The sequence below is a fragment of the Carassius gibelio genome, chromosome A14 (assembly GCF_023724105.1).
Source record: "Carassius gibelio isolate Cgi1373 ecotype wild population from Czech Republic chromosome A14, carGib1.2-hapl.c, whole genome shotgun sequence".
NCBI classification, from domain to species: Eukaryota; Metazoa; Chordata; class Actinopteri; order Cypriniformes; family Cyprinidae; genus Carassius; species Carassius gibelio.
In genome coordinates this window covers 23,904,649-23,923,174 of record NC_068384.1, presented here as the reverse complement: position 1 = coordinate 23,923,174, position 18,526 = coordinate 23,904,649, and the positions used below count along the sequence as shown (strand labels likewise).

The 18,526-nt window shown below is 36.6% G+C and overlaps 1 protein-coding gene and 1 long non-coding RNA gene across 2 annotated transcripts; both read left to right on the top strand.

The window, feature by feature from the left end:
- Positions 1–78: 78 nt before the first annotated feature.
- LOC128027199 (uncharacterized) lies at positions 79–2,306 on the top strand. Its single transcript, XR_008186651.1, has 2 exons — positions 79–720; positions 1,994–2,306. It is a non-coding gene; the product is annotated as an uncharacterized LOC128027199 (long non-coding RNA).
- Positions 2,307–15,944: 13,638 nt separating this feature from the next.
- LOC128027100 (uncharacterized) lies at positions 15,945–17,596 on the top strand. The gene is made up of 2 exons (XM_052614409.1): positions 15,945–16,573; positions 16,675–17,596. Exons 1-2 carry the CDS (start codon positions 16,257–16,259, stop codon positions 17,594–17,596), a joined length of 1,239 nt encoding a protein of 412 aa, XP_052470369.1. The 5' UTR covers positions 15,945–16,256.
- The last annotated feature ends 930 nt before the right edge of the window (positions 17,597–18,526 follow it).

Genomic DNA, 18,526 nt, shown 5'->3' with positions numbered 1-18,526 from the left:
CGGGTCTTCACTTGCTACTTACGTGTGTCTACCTCTGTGCTCCATGTTGGATATCCCCTGTGTTGGATATATTAAAAGCCTAATTCCGTTTATCCTCGACTCCGTATTCCTTCAGGCAGCGTAAAACCGTGACAGTATGTGTATTTCCATACTGGATAAGCCGGCTTTTGTTTCTTTTGTTATTGCCCCCGCCCTCCGAGGGAAGCGTGGCTACTTATTATGCAGCACTCTGGCCGGCTCTAGCTGATATCAAAATTCAATGAAGATGGACGCAGCAAAGATGATCGCAGACGAGCTGAACCGTGGCCGTTACACCGAAAATGTTTTGAAGTACTTCTTCGACAAGCCGGATGCTTGTGAACAAGTGCTCACTGATTCTGAAGATGATCTGAGCGACGATGAAAGTAGCATAATAAGACTGTATAATATCCCTAATCTACAACTGAGCGAAGATGACGACGAGGAAGAATGTATTGGACTGGCATCAGACAAGTTGGACCGTAAGATATCAGAGGCTATATCGATAGTAACATTTGATTGGGATAAAGACAGAGAAATGGGGAAAATCCGTAACATTTAGAGGCAAACAGACGCACAGTTCAAACTTCGGGGATGGTTACATCCACATAGAAGACCCCGACAAAGAGAAAGTGTGCCTGAACGACTTATTTCATTGGAGGCATCGAGATCTGCAAGAATACTTTTTCTGTTTCTTATGGGGTGAGTTTCCATAAACATCAAAGTTTGTCGTTTTGTGTTCATTCTAAGAACACGTACATGTTATCTCATGTTTAGTCCATGTTTAGACCTTCCCATATCTACCTATTGTTATTAGCTAGCTCATAGCTCATCGGTTATCACAGAATCCTGTTAAAAAAGTCCTAATGCTACCCAATGAAATCAATTCACCAAGTTTTATGTAGAAACCAGCAAATAACAAATAAAATTAGCATCAATATGTACTTTTTGTTTACATAAACATCAAAATAATAACATTAAAAATGATGGCCACATTTAAAAGATTAAAGATTTTTTATAAAAATATAAAACTCACATATTTCAGCCTCTAAATCATTTTTATAAAAGTCAAAAAAGATAAATTACTGACATTTACAATGCACATTCTCCTTTATTATTAATAGTATGCGGTCCGATTTTTCCCATTGTGTCTGTCGTTGCTATGCAACCATGCAGCTTTACAGGGGGAGCTTTACAGGGGGTATGGCTTATCTAAATGAGATGTAAATGAGCCCCATTGTCACTCGCAGCAGTGAGAACAGGTGAGAACTGCACAATCTTTAGAGGCTATTTTCTGCTTTTTGAGCTTTTTTTGAGTGCCTACCTTCAAATGGCCACAACTTCTCCAAATATTATCAGATTTCCATGTGTTACACATCATTGGAGAGCTTGGAGACTACACTTTCAGAATATGTGAATAACTCAAAATTCCCCAGAACTGACTTGTGTCCCTACTTTCCGTGATTGGTCACAATTTTGCCATTCTGCTGGCGGTTTAATGTTAAGACACAATTCAGTTAAATTCAATTCACATTAATTGTTGCATAACATTTTCTATATTATATTTAAAACCTTTTATATTCATACGCACAGCATATTAATGATTATTGTATCACCCCCTAAACCTACCAACACAGTAAACGGTAGTATAACTGATCTTTTTTCAAAAGTTGTATAATTATTTATTTTAACTGTACACCTACCCCCACACAATACAATTCTGCATGCACACGCATTTTATTAAATTTAGTTAAGCGATCTGATGTCATGGTTGGTAAACCGTGATCTGGGTGTTTGCACTTTGTGGTGAAGTCTGTGTGTTTCGCGTCTGCACTGATTAGTTTGTGGGCGTCTCCGCTAATTTTCATCAGCAACAGCTGTCACTCATTACTCATCCCCTATATATTGGCTTGTCTCACGTCTTGTGTTTGTGAGATCATTGTTTAATGTCGTGTATCCTGTTTGTCAGCTTCAGTGTCATCTACGTTGGATGTCTGTGTTTCCCCAGAACCTCATCCACTCTACGCACTATAACTCCGCTACAAACACTTACCTTCGGCTCTATTCCCCGCAGTTCCTGTGCTATCCTCTCCTGCTGCCTACTCACCATCATCATCCGGATTCCTCACCTCCTCACCACCATCTCGGAGTGTCATCTTCTCAGTTGTATTGTTCCCTTGTGTTTGTTTGTTTATCCATTTTCATTAAAAACAATTACTCACATTTGCTTCCAGCCTTTCCTTCACCCCACCGTCACATCTGAATTATGACTACTCAATAAATCTCATCATAAACCACATGTACCTTGTTGTATCAGTGTAATATTCATGCTACTATACAAATTTGTATTCTGATAAATCATATAAACAAGCAGACATATAAATGAACATATAAAATTAAAAATACACTTATCTCTGTTTTAAAGAATATGTAAAAATAAAAAAATACATATGACAACATGTTACTAAAGTGGAACATACATTTTAAACAAGTTCATCAAACATATAAAACACATCGCGGTTAAAGACATGTTACTAAACCAAAGCAAATCATTTATCATACATTTTAATGGTGTATTCAACCAATACTTATGTTTATTGAGCTTATAAAACACTTTTTAAACATATTTTAAACAAAAACTGGTCATAAACGCTGCCTTCTCAAAATCACAGACATGTACAATCACAATCATGCCGCTCACATATTTATGGATATTCAGACTTTAGCCATTTCAGCCAATAATTATATAATGACATCAGGCTACTAAAGCAACTCATTCATTCATTCAAAAAAGTATTCAACATTTAAGTTAATTAAAATTATAAAACACACCATTCTCTTCTTTTAAAAAAGAAGAACATTTTGTCTAATTTTAAATGTGATTATATATAGCGTAGTATATAAAATAAACATTTCTGATGATACATATAAAAAATTATCCCTTACATTTTTTAGACTGGTAAGAGATGAATGAAATATCCCCAAAATACAATAATACAACTTAAAAAATCACTCATTGTTATATATAACTAATTTAAGTATTGAGCAGTACTATGAAGTTATTTTTGATTCAAAACAACTGAACACCTGTGGCAGTGCGATTTGTAGTTGAAGAGAAAAGCCACACATGTGTATCAGTAAATTTGAAGTCACAGAGAGAAATGTTTTAAGAGTTGCAAACCTGTAGACTTTTTTCCTCTCCCACAAACACAACACAACAGTTACACCTTCTCAAATTCTTCATTGCAGGTGCACAAATCCTATTCTACAAATCACACATTTAGAAACTCGTACGCTTACATTTTTTAAGCAATTGCTGCAGTGAATGTGGTGCAAAACGCATTTACACAAACCTCATCAAGAAATGTGAAGTCGTGGAGAAATTTTGAACATCCGCAAATCAGTACGTGAATTCATCAAATGAGAGTTGCACACTTGTAGAATATTTTCTCAGAAATGTCTTGTATATTTTTCTAACACAAACACAAAGTACATAACTACAGCTTCTTGAATCTGCTGCGATGAATCTCAAACACAGTTTTTCTCTTTCAAGTGACAAGTTTCTCGCTCTCCCTTTTGCACCGAGATATTTGGTTCAAAAGTGATTTGTGCATCTGTAGAGGTAGTGGGCGGGACTGTTTAGAAATGACAGAATTTCAGCCAATCAGAAGAGCTACTGAGCCGGTAGATATACGCCCCAAGCAGTTTACGCCCCTGTTGTTCCTCATGTGTCCAGTAGGGGAAGGCTGCAGACCTATGACCTATTGTAAAATGTATTATTTATATTTATTTATAAACTGTTTATATATAAAGGAGACTGACTGATATATGATGTTGTGAATTTATATTAAGTTATATTTAGATATTAACCATATTCAGGCCATTAGACATACAGTACTGTGAAATCATATGGATCCTAAATGAAATATTTGCTGTACAATTCACAATTGCTCGTCATACAGCAACAAAACATGTCCTACATAGCATTTTATGGAGACAAACACAATTTAATCCTTTTCTAAAGTTCTAAGGGTCATTTAAAAGAAAGAGACAATATTGTTCACAATAAAAAAAATAATATATTTCTTAACACCATGACTTGGTTATTTCTTAACAGCATGACTCCTGTAGATGACTCTCCTATGGCTTGCCACTCTTCTTTAATTGTTTCTTTATCCTGCTGTCAAAGTGATCCCACTCACTGATAAAAATAAATAAAAAAGCAATAAAATAAAAAATAAAATAACAAAATCAAAAGTGCCTTTTCTATATTAAGCACAAAACTATTATTTTATAGCAATGATCTAACATTATGGATAAACTATTTGACATTAAAAACAATGTCAATATGACACCATGCAGAGCACAACTACACACAAGACCTACCTCTGGAAAAGGGACATCCATAATGAATCTGATCTGGTCACTGTGGGTGTGTGTAGGTGTGCCGTCCAGAATTGAAGTCATCTGAGTGTAGATAACATCAATTCGCTCCTGATCTTCAATGAACAATATTGATGGAACACTTGGAAAAAGTGTCACGCCACTTTGATTTTTTTTTTTTTTTTTTTTCCATTGATGATAGACTGTGGTTAGTTAAGTTTGAGTCAGACAGAACATCTGACTCAATCAAGTACTTTTGCCTCTCGAAATAAATTGACCCATCTTTTGAATTGATATTGCTCATTGATATTTAATTGATCTTTTATAAATAATAAATGTTGCATCATTACACAATACAATCAACAACAATAACTTTAGCAGATTATTTAACATACCTCATACATATCGCTTCAAGAAGGTCTGCTGCTATCATACATATACACTGTTAATTATTTGACTGTAAATTTTCAATAAATTGCAGTTTAATAATTGCATGACTTTCACAGTAAGTTACTGTAACATTTTTACAGTAAATTATTGTGAAATGACAGCTGTATACTGTGACTTCACAGTAATTATGACATCACATTACTGTGATTTAGCGGTAAGCTGCTGTAGAATTAATGTATTTAACTGTGAAATTACAGTTGGTGTCTATGTATTACTGTAATTTAACAGTAAGCAGCTGTAGAATTCATGTATTTAACTGTGAAATTAGTTAGTGTCTATCTATTACTGTAATTTAGCAGCAAGCAGATGTAGAATTAATGTATTTAACTGTGAAATTAGTTAGTCTATCTATTACTGTAATTTAGCAGTAAGCAGCTGTAGAATTACTGTACATAACTGTGAATGTCTATCTATTACTGTGATTTAGCATAAATGATGGACCAAACAAAACTGATAGAAGCAGTGACATAACTTTTATTTTTTAGAAGTAAAATACAATTTAATTACATGAATAAAACACTGGGCAACAGGGATTGACACTGGGTAACAGGAATGTGTGTCAAAAGAGAAAGAAGGAGACAGAGAAGAGAGAGTGAGGGAGAGAGATGTAAGAAAAGACAAAAAGGTGGGAATAGAGAGGGTCGCAGGTGTCTCGCTCCTTCCCTCGCAGCTGGCACCTGCATAGTGTGGGTTCTATCCACTATATACAAAAGATAAGAAAGACAAAAAGTTTAAGTTACTCTGTGGTGGACTGACTCCCTGTAAGTATGGTGCTCGCATTGTAACACTTATCCTAAAATGTCTACAATTTAAGTAATTTCAACTATTAAAAAAAACTTATGTGAATAGTACTCTCAATTAATATTAAATCAACAAACCAGGACTCTAATCACTCCTGTTACTTTTACCCAGTCCTATTATTTTTCACGTGAGTAACAGGACTGAAAGTAACATGATTGAGGTTAAAAGGTTAGTTCACCCAAAAATGAAAATTCTGTCAGTAATTACAGAGCACAAATTAAGATATTTTTGATGAAATCTGAGAGCTGGATCACTCCTCCATCGGCTTCTAAGGGTTTGAAACTTGCTGGCCCAGAAAAATGTATTAAAGACATCTTTAATATAGTCCAAGTGACTCCAGTAGCTCAATCTTAAGTTTATAAAGTGACGAGAATACTTTGTGCGTAAAAACAAAAACAAAAAACAACTTTATTCCACAATTCATTTCCTTCTCTGTGGGCCTTGAGTTTTTTCTTGTAGTATAACAGCGTAGCGCTTCTGTGTTATACGTCACACATAGGCTCACTATTGGCCGACGCTGGTCGTGTGTGTGATGCATGTGACGTATAACACAGAAGCGCTACGCTGTTATACTACATGAATTCACCCGAGGCCCAGAGAGAAGGAAATGAATAGTGGAATAAAGTCATAATTTTTTTTTGGGGGGGGGGGGGGGGGGTTTGCGCACAAAAAGTATTCTCGTTGCTTGGTAAACGTAAGATTGAGCCACTGTAGTCACTTGGACTATATTAATGATGTCTTTAATACATTTTCTGGGCCAGCAAGTTTCAATCCCTTAGAAGCCTATGGAGGAGTGAGACAGCTCTCAGATTTAATAAAAAATATTTTAATTTGTGTTCCGAAGATGAACGAAGGTCTTATGGGGTTGGAACAACATGAGGGTGAGTAATTACTGACAGAATTTTCATTTTTGGGTGAACTAACCCTTTAAGCAAAAATTGCATGCTAAATTGCATAGTAATTCAACACAGTAGCAAGTAATGTAAATTTACACTTAAAACTATTGTAAAGTACTGTAAATTTGACGTTTTTTAGACGTCAAGGCATGTTAAATTCAAATAAACGTAAAAACAATTAATTTTACACTTTATTTTGCAGTCTGTTTAAACTCTACATTGAATCAGGAGACACTATAGAACACATTAAAGGGATAGTTCACCACAAAAATCTTTGGAACACAAATTAAGATATTTTAAGAAATCCGAGAGCTTTCTGTATACTCCATGGACAGCCATATATTTTACTTTCAAGGCCCGGAAAGATTGTTAAAATAGTCCATATGTATACAGTGGTTAAACCTTAATGTTATGAAGCGACGAGAATACTTTTACTGCGCAGAAACAAAACAAAACAAAATAGAATACCGACTTTATTCAACAATTTTTTTCCTTTCTGTGCCAGTATCCGATGCTGTTCACGTGATGTGTTCTCGATCATGCATGTGATTGCATTTTGCACAAAAAGCATTCTCGTCGCATCATAACATTGAGGTTGAACCACTGTAGTCACATGGACTATTTTAACGATGGTTTTACTACCTTTCTCGGACTTGAAAATGGTTATAACATAGTAGTCTATAGGTGGGATCAGAAAGCTCTCAGATTGCTTAAAATTTTCTTAATTTGTGTAGAACAAAATTCTTGTGTTTGGAACATCATGAGGGGATGTAATTAATGACAGATTTTTCAATTTTGGGTGAACTAACCCTTTAATAGCTTCAGTAAACTTCTTACTGCGTAACTACATCTAGCTTAAAGGAACACGCCGACTTTTTGGGACTTTAGCTTATTCACCGTATCCCCCAGAGTTAGATGAGTCCATACATACCCTTCTCATCTCCTTGAGTGCCTCTGTTTGACGCACCCACCACTAGCCTAGCTTAGCACAAAGACTGGAGGTAAACGGCTCCAGCTAGCACTGCTCTCAATAAGTGACAAAATAACGCCAACATTTTCCTATTTACATGTTGTGATTTGTATAGTCACAGTGTGTACAAATAACAAGGTCATATGAGACACAACCATCTTCTAACTGTATACATACTGGGAACTATATTCTCAGAAGGCGAAGCACTGCTACTTCTGTGGAGTGATTTACTCCAATTCTGAGCAAACTCTCTGCTCCTCACCACAGGGCTTCTCGGGTGCTGTGAGAAAATCACTCCCCAAGTAGCAGTGCTTCACATTCTGAGAATATAGTTCCCAGCATGTATACGGTTAGAAGATGGTTAGAGTCACTGTGACTATACAAATCACAACATGTAAATAGGAAAATGTTGGCGTTATTTTGTCACTTATTGGGAGCAGTATGCTAGCTGGAGCCGTTTACCTCCAGTCTTCGTGCTAAGCTAGGCTAGCGGTGGGTGCCTCAGACAGACTTACGGCAAGCACGGAGATGAGAAGGGTATAGACTTATCTAACTCTGGGGGATACGGGGAATAAGATAAAGTCACAAAAAGTCAGCGTGTTCCTTTAACACAGATACTGTGTTTCATTGGTCATTCATTAGTTCTTAAATTGGAACACAGCTTACATCAGATTGACATCTATTCGAAGTCAATGAGCTTCCTGATAAGAGTGCAGACTTGCTGGTTCACGTGACCTCTCTGCCTCTTAGATTTTGTGCCCATCTCTGGGTTGATGCCCAAGAAGCACCTACAAACAAAAAGACAGAAGAAACCTGTTAGTTTAATTCAAGTGTGATGAAAAAGGTGTCAGTTCCCAGTCACCACCTTCAGTGGGTCACTGCTTTTGCAGTACAGAGTCAAACTAAAGTTAGCTCAGTTTAAACAAAGTTGTAATTCAGGTGTAAGTACTGTAATTCAGAAAAAAAAAATGCATGGAACTGAACTGAAAAACATTTCCATCACAAACACAGTCAAGAATAGACCTTCACCAAAGTAGAGGTGTGTGATTTACCTAGGCAAAGCATTCGCACACAACAATTTACATAATTTACAAAAAATAAAATTAAAATTAAATTTAAAAAATACATGGACATGCGCACTTCATTTTTCTGTTAACGAGAAAGACAACGGTTGCTCAGTTTCACACACACAGCAGGGAAGAAAATTATAAAGTTACTAATTTGAGATGAATTTAATCCACCTTTGCCCAAATCCACAAACACCATAATTTAACACCATAATTTATCTAGTTGATAATAACTGTCATAATACCCACATTAAGGCCACATCTTACCTCATAACTTTATTTATCGTCAGTCAATGTAGAAAATGCTGTGGTAAAAGAGAGAATGCTGTTAGAGTAACTAAGATAAGCTTTAAGTAAAGCTAAAGTTAAATGTTCTACGGTGTATCTAATCAGACATCTCACAGTTAACTTAATACGGTATAATTAACACTACAACCAATGTCTTTTCATTCAAATTTGCGCGCTTAAACGTTGACGCGAGTCTGCTCCAGCTAAGTTACAAAAACATGACAACAGAACCTACAACTAACGCTAATTTGGTTCATACTTTTAAATTACATGCACTATCATATAAAAAACATCAAATTGATAAAGTTTGACATTTAAACACTTACCGCTGTCTGAATCCACCGAATGAGACCACGTAGATCAGAGAGCTCTGATGACGCTCTGATGACGCTGCCGCAGTTGCCACTCGAAAAAGACGGCATTCACAGTAGTTTCTTGTAAAAGTCCCGCGCCTGCATTATTTTCACAGTAAAAGTCTAAATACGGTATTATATTGTGAATTATCACAGTTAAAGCCTGTGAAGTGGTAATAATGTAATTAACTGTAAATGTAATTAGTTATATCTTGTGAAATCCTGGAAAAATTTTACAGTGTAGATATGGTCTGCTGTTCTTATATATGACTGGGCTCATATACTAATATACAGCCTCCCCCTACTGGACGCATGAGGAACAACAGGGGCGTAAACTGCTTGGGGCGTATATCTACCGGCTCAGTAGCTCTTCTGATTGGCTGAAATTCTGTCATTTCTAAACAGTCCCGCCCACTACCTCTACAGATGCACAAATCACTTTTGAACCAAATATCTCGGTGCAAAAGGGAGAGCGAGAAACTTGTCACTTAAAAGCGAAAAACTGTGTTTGAGATTCATCGCAGCAGATTCAAGCAGCTGTAGTTATGTACTTTGTGTTTGTGTTAGAAAAATATACAAGACATTTCTGAGAAAATATTCTACAAGTGTGCAACTCTCATTTGATGAATTCACGTACTGATTTGCGGATGTTCAAGATTTCTCCACGACTTCACATTTCTTGATGCGGGTGTGTAAATACGTTTTGCACCACATTCACTGCAGCAATTTTTTAAAAAATGTGAGCGTACGAGTTTCTAAATGTGTGATTTGTAGAATAGGATTTGTGCACCTGCAATGAAGAATTTGAGAAAGGTGTAACTGTTGTGTTGTGTTTGTGGGAGAGGTAAAAAGTCTACAGGTTTGCAACTCTTAAAACATTTCTCTCTGTGACTTCAAATTTACTGATACACATGTGTGGCTTTTCTCTACAACTACAAATCGCACTGCCACAGGTGTTCAGTTGTTTTGAATCAAAAATAACTTCATACAGTACCTACAAAAACTTAAAATTTATCAATCTAAATCAGTTTAAATTTTATAATGGGATTAGCAAGACTTTTATTGTATAAATAACTTAAATTTGTGTGATGCGATACTGTAGCTGACGGCTGAATGGTTGCAATTTTATCTCTAATAGTATCGATTTTGTGGTGTTGGGAAATGTCAACACTTGTTGAGGCTTTATTTTTCGTTAATTTAGCCAGTGTATTGAATAAATACCTGGGGTTATGTTTGTATTCTTCTAAAAGAGAAGAAAAGTAATCGGATCTAGCAGTTTTTAATGCTTTTCTGTAGTATAGGTTACTTTCCCGCCAAGCAATACGAAATACCTCTAGTTTTGTTTTCCTCCAGCTGCGCTCCTTTTTTCGGGCTGCCCTCTTTAGGGTGCGAGTATGCTTATTCTTCCATGGTGTCAAACTGTTTTCCTTAACCTTCCCTAAGCTAAAAGGAGCAACTTTATTTAAAGTGCTAGAAAAGAGAGAGTCCATAGATTCTGTTACATCATCAAGTTGTTCTGAGGTTTTGGATATGCTAAGGAATTTGGATACATCAGGAAGATAACTTAAAAAGCAGTATTTTATGGTATAAGTGATGGTTCTTCCATACTTGTAACAAGAAGTAGCATTTAAATTTTTGGCTATATGAAGTTTGCACAGAACTAAATAATGATCTGAGATATCATCACTTGGCTGAATAATTTCAACACTATCAACATCAATTCCATGTGACAGTATTAAATCTAGAGTATGATTTCGACAATGAGTAGGTCCTGAAACGTGTTGTCTAACACCAATAGAATTCAGAATGTCTATAAATTCTGATCCCAATGCATCTTTTTCATTATCAACATGGATATTAAAATCACCAACTATTAAAACTTTATCTGCAGCCAGAACTAACTCAGATGTAAAATCACCAAACTCTTTAATAAAGTCTGTATGGTGCCCTGGTGGCCTGTATTCAGTAGCCAGTACAAACATAACAGGGGATTTATCATTAACATTTGTTTCTCTGGATAAAGTTATATGTAGCACCATTACTTCAAACGAGTTATACTTGAAGCCTGCTGTATGAGAAATCCTGAAAACGTTGTTATAAATTGAAGCAACTCCTCCCCCTTTGCCTTTTAGACGCGGCTCATGTTTATAACAGTAATCTTGGGGGGAGGACTCATTTAAAATAATGTAATCATCAGGTTTTAGCCAGGTTTCTTTTTAGTGATCTCCGACTGGCGAAGTCGAACATCATTAGCGCTGACATGAATAACAATCTTACTGTATTTACGTTTAGCATTAGCCAGAACTTTTCAATTTGCCAAGATGTCAGGCGCTCTGGCTTCACGTTCCGTACAATAGAATCACCAATAACTAGAGCACTTTCATCAGATCAGGTTTGTCAGTGGGTGCATCACTGAGTGGGGAGAACCAGTTTAATGTTTTGATTGGAACAGAAGAGCGGTGTTTTGACCCACAACTATGCTGCCTCACCATCACCCATTTGCCCTGCTGCAGTGGCTCTGTTTCCAGAACCGAACAATGTACAGGAATCCCTGAGATAGACGCATCCAAAGCCATATCTAGTGCCCTAACATTCTTACTGTCCTCAATTAAAGTTTGAATGCGTGTCTCTAATTCTGAAATCTTCTCTGTCAGCCTAACTATTTCCCTGCATTAATCACATGTGAATCCCTCATCTGCAACAGAGATAGATAAACTGTACATGTGGCAAGAGGTGCAAATAACAATAGCAGGAGAAGCCATTACTCAACGTGCTGGATGAAATATTCTTACTGCAGAATGACGTCACCATAGCCACCATAGTCTGTATCCAGTTACCCAGTACTGCAGTCACCCGGATCCAGTACGTATCCAGACCAGATGGTGGATCGGCACCTAGAAAGGACCTCTACAGCCCTGAAAGACAGCGGAGACCAGGACAACTAGAGCGCCAGATACAGATCCCCTGTAGAGACCTTGTCTCAGATAACCACCGAGACAGGACCATGAGATCTAGATGATCCTTCTGCACAATCTGACTTTGCTGCTGCCTGGAATTGAACTGCTGGTTTCGTCTGGTCAGAGGAGAATTGGCCCCCCCAACTTGTTTCTCCCAAGGTTTTTTTTCTCCATTCAGTCACAGATGGAGTTTTGGTTCCTTGCCGCTGTCGCCTCTGGCTTGCTTAGTTGGGGTCACTTCATCTACAGCGATATTGTTGACTTGATTGCAAATAAAAGCACAGACACTATTTAAAGCACCATGTATTGCTTATGTATTTATTTATTTTTCTTGGTAATTCGTCAACAAAGTATTGATGTGTAAATATTCTCATAATAACAGTTTTCCATTACATACATTTCTATCAAAGTTATGACATTAAGCAGACGAATTTGTTCTGACACAGTTTAACTCTAAGTTCTTGTCATATTTTATAACCATTTTACAAGCAAAAGCAGATAAACTGTAATAATGTGAGAAATGTTGAAGGTGTCTGAATAAATGTAGGTTTGATTGTATATTTCATTTTTACATTGAAGACTATCCAGTGCTATTTTACATTTAATTATTTGGTTTCTGTACATTGACACCTACAAACTTGACTTTCTTTTTTTTTTACATTGTGTAAATAGCACAATAAATAAAAATGAACGAACATACAAATTAAACAATTTCAAACAGTGCCCACTGGGTACAACCTTCACTGGGGCCCCGCTGACCCTGTTCCTGTTGTTTTTATATGTCGTTCGTTTTTACAGCAAAGGAGCCAAATGTAACTTTTTTTTGTTTGTTTTTTTGACCCTTTAACATATCCGCATAATATTCATGATTTTGTGTGTTCACATGGCTAATGCAACAAAGGTCACCAAAGGTCATCTCATTCTGATGAAGCTACAATTTTCATAAAAGGGGTTATATGAAGTTGCAAAAAGAACAGTATTTGGTGAAATGCAATGTGTTTATGTGATTTAACGTTCAGAAAACACATTCTTTTCCACATATTCATGTTCATTATTGTACATTTAAGCTCATTGATCTGAAAAGTAAAAAAAAAAAAAAAAAAAACGAAAGCGTTTCCTGAGATTGCAATTAACTACATCGAATAACAGCCTTTTAGTGATAATAAAGGGAGTAGCCCTCTTTATGTGCTTTCTAGGCTATATTATCCATTTAAAATTGTATTTCATTGTTTTTCGGCCACATACATGTTGCAAAGTTTCAGGGTTGATATTCACATATATGGAATTCACACTTGAAAGAGCTATAGACAAATATATATATATATATATATATATGTCCCCACGAAGCAATTGTTTTCTGGGCCAAACAATCACTTTTCCTTAGGCCCAAGTGCCGCAAACAATGACGGCCCTGAAATGGCCCAGAACTGGATTAAAGACACATGGGCCATAACCAAATCTCAGCCAGTTAATCACCCTTAACTGGCCCTGAACTGGACCTAAACGTGTTTTATTATCGGTGTCAATTATCAGCCTCAAGTAAACCAGAATCCCCAAATCTGAGCCACACCTGAGCCTAATGTAGCCCAGTACCAATACAGAATCTTAATATTTCATGTTATTGCATTGCATATTACTATAATACCATTATTCATTTTGTGACACGCTTAATGTAAACACAAAATATGTCAATAAAGTACATTAAACTGAATAGAAAATCTGACTAAAAAACAAATCATGTAACTGTGCAATAAAATGTATTGCATTGTTCTATTTATTTTTTATAAAGAACAAATCAGCCAATAAAGAGTTAGTGTATAATGTATACAGTCTATAAGAGAAACGTAACAGATATACAAATGTAACTTAATCCTAAGAATTTATTGCAGATGTGTCATAGAGCAGTACTAAAGTAGTCCAAATGACGATGCATTTCAGTTGCAGTCCTCTCTGGCAGAATATAATAGTAGTACGAGGAGCAGGGCATAATTTAAGTTTTAACTAAGTATTTACTACTAAAATACTATCCTGATCCACGACCTCAAGGCGCCCGTTTCTCATTCAAGACATGCATCACTGGTAACTAGTGATGGGTTGTTCTTGAACAATTCGTTTATTTGCATGTGCAAAAATCTATAGGTTCTGTACTGGAATTGGTCCCACTTTATATTAGGTGGCCTTAACTACTATGTACTTACATAAAAAAACTAAGTACAATGTACTTATTGTGTTCATATTGTATTGTAAAACACTTTTGCTGCTATTGAGGTGGGATAGGGGTAAGGTTAGGGAGAGGGTTGGAGTTATGGGTAAGTTTAAGGGTGGGTTAAGGTGTAAAGTATGGGTCAACAGAGTAATTATGAATGTTATTACAGAAATTAAATACAGATGTAATTACATGTAGTTTTTTTTTTTTTAAATATAAGTACAATGTAAAAACATGTATATACACAATAAGTACATTGTGCTAAATTATTAATTAAAATGTAAGTACATAGTAGTTAAGGCCACTTAATATAAAGTGGGTCCCTGGAATTAGTCTACTTTAGTTCATCTGTTTCAGTCAATGCAATCTGAGCCGGAAAAATAATTGATAAGTTTTTTTTTTTTATATTTTATTAATGCCAAGGTACCAAAAATAAAAGTACAGGGGATGTCAATATTGCTTTCAAAGAAGTGGCATTTTCATTAAACGTATGTAAACATAAAAATAAATACTAAATGAAAGCTTTAACAAAATAAATTAAAAAATATTAAACAGCCTTAAAAATATTAGTTTTAACAGCCTTAAGATTTTTGGAAGATTAAATAGTTTGGATATACTGTTGAACCTGTTTTTTTTTTGGTGAATGTGAAATTTTGCAAGGTCATAATAGGCTAAAATATTGATTAATTTTGTCTTTTTGAATATTAAAGAAACCAAACAGTACATCCTTAAAAAGCAGAGAGAAACCCTGTAGCACACTGCGATGGATAACATTAGAGAATTAAATCCAAAATAGCTGTGTATGAGGACAATCCCAAATGATATGTATATCAGTTTCATTAGGTTCACCACAAAAAGAACAGCTTGTAAATATGACTGATTTAAACCTTTTCAAAAACACTTTAGCTGGGTAAAATCTGTGTAACAATTTGAATGATATTTCTCTAACCTTATTAGTTTTTATTTATTCTGAAGACAAAGTCCATACTTTTTTCCAATCCCAAAAGGGTTTTGCCCCTATTTTGGTAGCCCAGCCCCACATAAACATGGCTAAAGTGCACGATATACATTTGCATAAGTACGAACAAGCAAACATGACACGAACATATCAAGCAACTAAGCAGAACTAAAATTATGTGCCTATTGAGAAGAAACAAAGCAACCTTGGCATCCGATTGCAGGCCTTCCTGCTCCTTGACTTCTCTCCAGTGTTGGAAAGCTGATCCCATACTTAAACTAAGCCTCCTTTTGTTCCGCAGACTTCTCATTGTATTTACTTTTTAATCGGTCATCTCTTCTGCTGTTGCTCCGCTTATGCCAGTCCTGTGCACAGCATGCTCTCTCCTTCCCATCAGGAGAACACCCGCCCCTGCTTATTGGCTCAAAGTGTTTTGGTACTCTACCCAACTCTTTCTAAAGCACTTTTGTATATCCATACCCTACCTTTACTCTCTTAGGATGGTTTTAAGCCTAGGATGGCTTTACCAAAAAGGAATAATTGGAATATAATTTACTCTGCAGCTGCAAAACAGCTATTTGTGTTCCGTGTTTCGTGCTGTATATTTAAGTGGCATACGGTCTCTATGCACAGACTAAAGGGCCGTACACACCGGGACGAATATCAGCGCGCGTTATTCGCCAGCGTTTTTCAACACGTTTTTTGTGTTCACACCCAAGCGATTTTCGCTGACGATGAGCCGAGTGAACATGCAAATTCATTCCCTGACATTAGATGGCGCTTAATGTAAAACAGAAATACCCCTGTACACAAGGTGGCGCTGCGCAACTTTACACTTCTTAAACTCGCTTTTCACTCAGAAGAAGAGAGCAAGTATTTACGCGCTTGTCAGAATCATACAAAGAAAACATGAATATTTCAAGCACCAGTAGCTCCAGCTCCAGTTCCAGCGATGAAGAAATTATTGTTCTGTTGAATGAGGAAAGACGCCGGAAAAGACGCCGATTTTGGGTACATCCCATAGTTACGAGAAGAGAAGAACATGGGGAGTTTTATCGACTGGTACAAGAGCTGAAAATGTATCATGAGCGTTTTCGGGGGTATTTTAGAATGTCCGTCAGTGAGTTCGAAAATTTACTTCAACAACTGGCTCCCTCGCTGACGAAAGAACAGACACACTACCGTAAACCAATCGACCCAGAACAGCGTTTGGCCGTGTGTTTACGGTGAGTTCGTTTACATTGTTATTCACTTCAATGAATGTTGTAAAAACATATGTGGAGCATTGTTAAAAATTAGTATTTGTCTATTTCTATTTCTATTTCAGTTTTCTAAGCACTGGGGACTCGTACCGCACTATTGCGTCCAGCTTTCGACTTGGTGTGTCAACTGTGGCTTCGATAGTGAGTGAAACCTGTGATGCATTGTGGCACTGCCTCAGAGATGAACATTTGCCAGTGCCTACTGAAGAGATGTGGAGGAGTACAGCCAGGAGATTCCATGAAAGATGGAATTTCCCTAACTGCTTGGGAGCCATGGATGGGAAACACATATTCATCCAGGCCCCTGCAAACTCTGGTTCTCTATACTTTAATTATAAAGGTACATTCTCCATTGTATTGCTGGCCTTAGTTGATGCAGATTACCGCTTCCTGGTGGTTGATGTGGGGAGCTATGGCAGCAACAGTGATGGAGGAATCTTTGCCAATTCTGTACTGGGAAAGGCACTCAGAAATGGAACTCTGAATGTTCCCCCACCAAGTGAACTTCCAGGTGCTCCTGAGCTGGGAAAAGTTAACCATGTCATTGTGGCGGATGAAGCTTTTCCGCTGAAACCATATCTCCTCCGGCCACACCCTGGACGCCGCCTCCCCACAGACAAGAGAATTTTCAATTATCGTTTGTCTCGGGGACGGCACATCTCTGAAAATGTATTTGGCATCCTCAGTCAACGCTTCCGGGTATTCCAAAGAACTTTACAGGTTCAACCAAGTGTTGTTGACAAAGTTGTCAAAGCTGCTTGTGCATTGTGCAATTATTTGCGCCCGAACGGAAATGACCAGATTCGTGCCACAGAGGATGACCATGATTGTGAGCAACCACTACAAGGCTTTGAACATTGTAGGGGGCAGCGGGCATCTGTGGAGGCCCAAAATGTCCGAGAACTGTACAAAGAGTACTTCAACTCACCAGCAGGAGAAGTTGCTTGGCAGTATGACCATGTGAACCATGCTCTGGGGAACAGATAATATCAACCTATAAATTTGAGCCATTTTAATTACATTTTCCATTGTGAAAACTGCTAGTGTATGTGTATATATACAATTTCTGTGAACTTGAATACACTTTCAAATCTATTGCATCTGATTCTTCATTAATTAATATGGCAGCACTCACCACAGCAAATTAAATATTTTTGATATAACATGTTCTACCAAAGTTAAAGCATAGTTTTTTTTTTGCAAAAAGTAAAGTATTTGGTCACTTCAACGTATACTTATTTACAACTAAATGTAAGTTGTATTTTTGAAAATGTGTATTTTTAATAAACATTTTTACTAGCATTTTCTTTAAAATGTTCTCATTCCCTGCACAATGCTGTGCCCAAAATGGTTATGTTCCTGTAGATTGATAACTGTTGCCTATAAATGCAGTGACTCCATAATTAGGCACATAGTTATTTCAATAAGAGGTCAAGAATACTTATGTACAAATATATGCCAAATCCCAAAATATGTTAAATTACTTTCAAGTCACTTTTTCAAGGCACAATTTCTTTTGGAAAAATGAAACTTTTTTTTAATGAACTACAAGTTGCAATAACAATCACAAACATAAAGTAAAAAAGGGAGTCAGAAAAGGTTGTAATCACAATGACTGTAGTGCAAGTGAACAATAGTGCAAATAAACATTTATGAAATGGCCATTTTCAACTAAATTTCTTGAATGTAAAAAAACAAACAAAAAAATACAGAATTAAAATGTATACAGTAAACATCTATTATGGTAGCCAAGAAGTTGTAGAGCAGCCATAGTTTGTTGGGGTCTGTGGGGGGACCTGATGGTAGGACACCGGCGACTGCTGTGGAAAAAAAGCAGAAGAGGCCTGGCCAAACTCAGCATCATGCAACAGCTGATGTATTTTTTATTTGACTGAAGACTGTACGGCTGGGGACAAT

What these genes read in the sequence shown, in the direction of transcription:
- LOC128027100 (XM_052614409.1), top strand. Translation starts at nt 16,257, where the DNA reads ATGAATATTTCAAGCACCAGTAGCTCCAGCTCCAGTTCCAGCGATGAA. An exon ending in CGTTTGGCCGTGTGTTTACG is followed by an intron (nt 16,574 to 16,674) that starts GTGAGTTCGTTT and finishes TTTCTATTTCAG; the next exon opens with TTTTCTAAGCACTGGGGACT.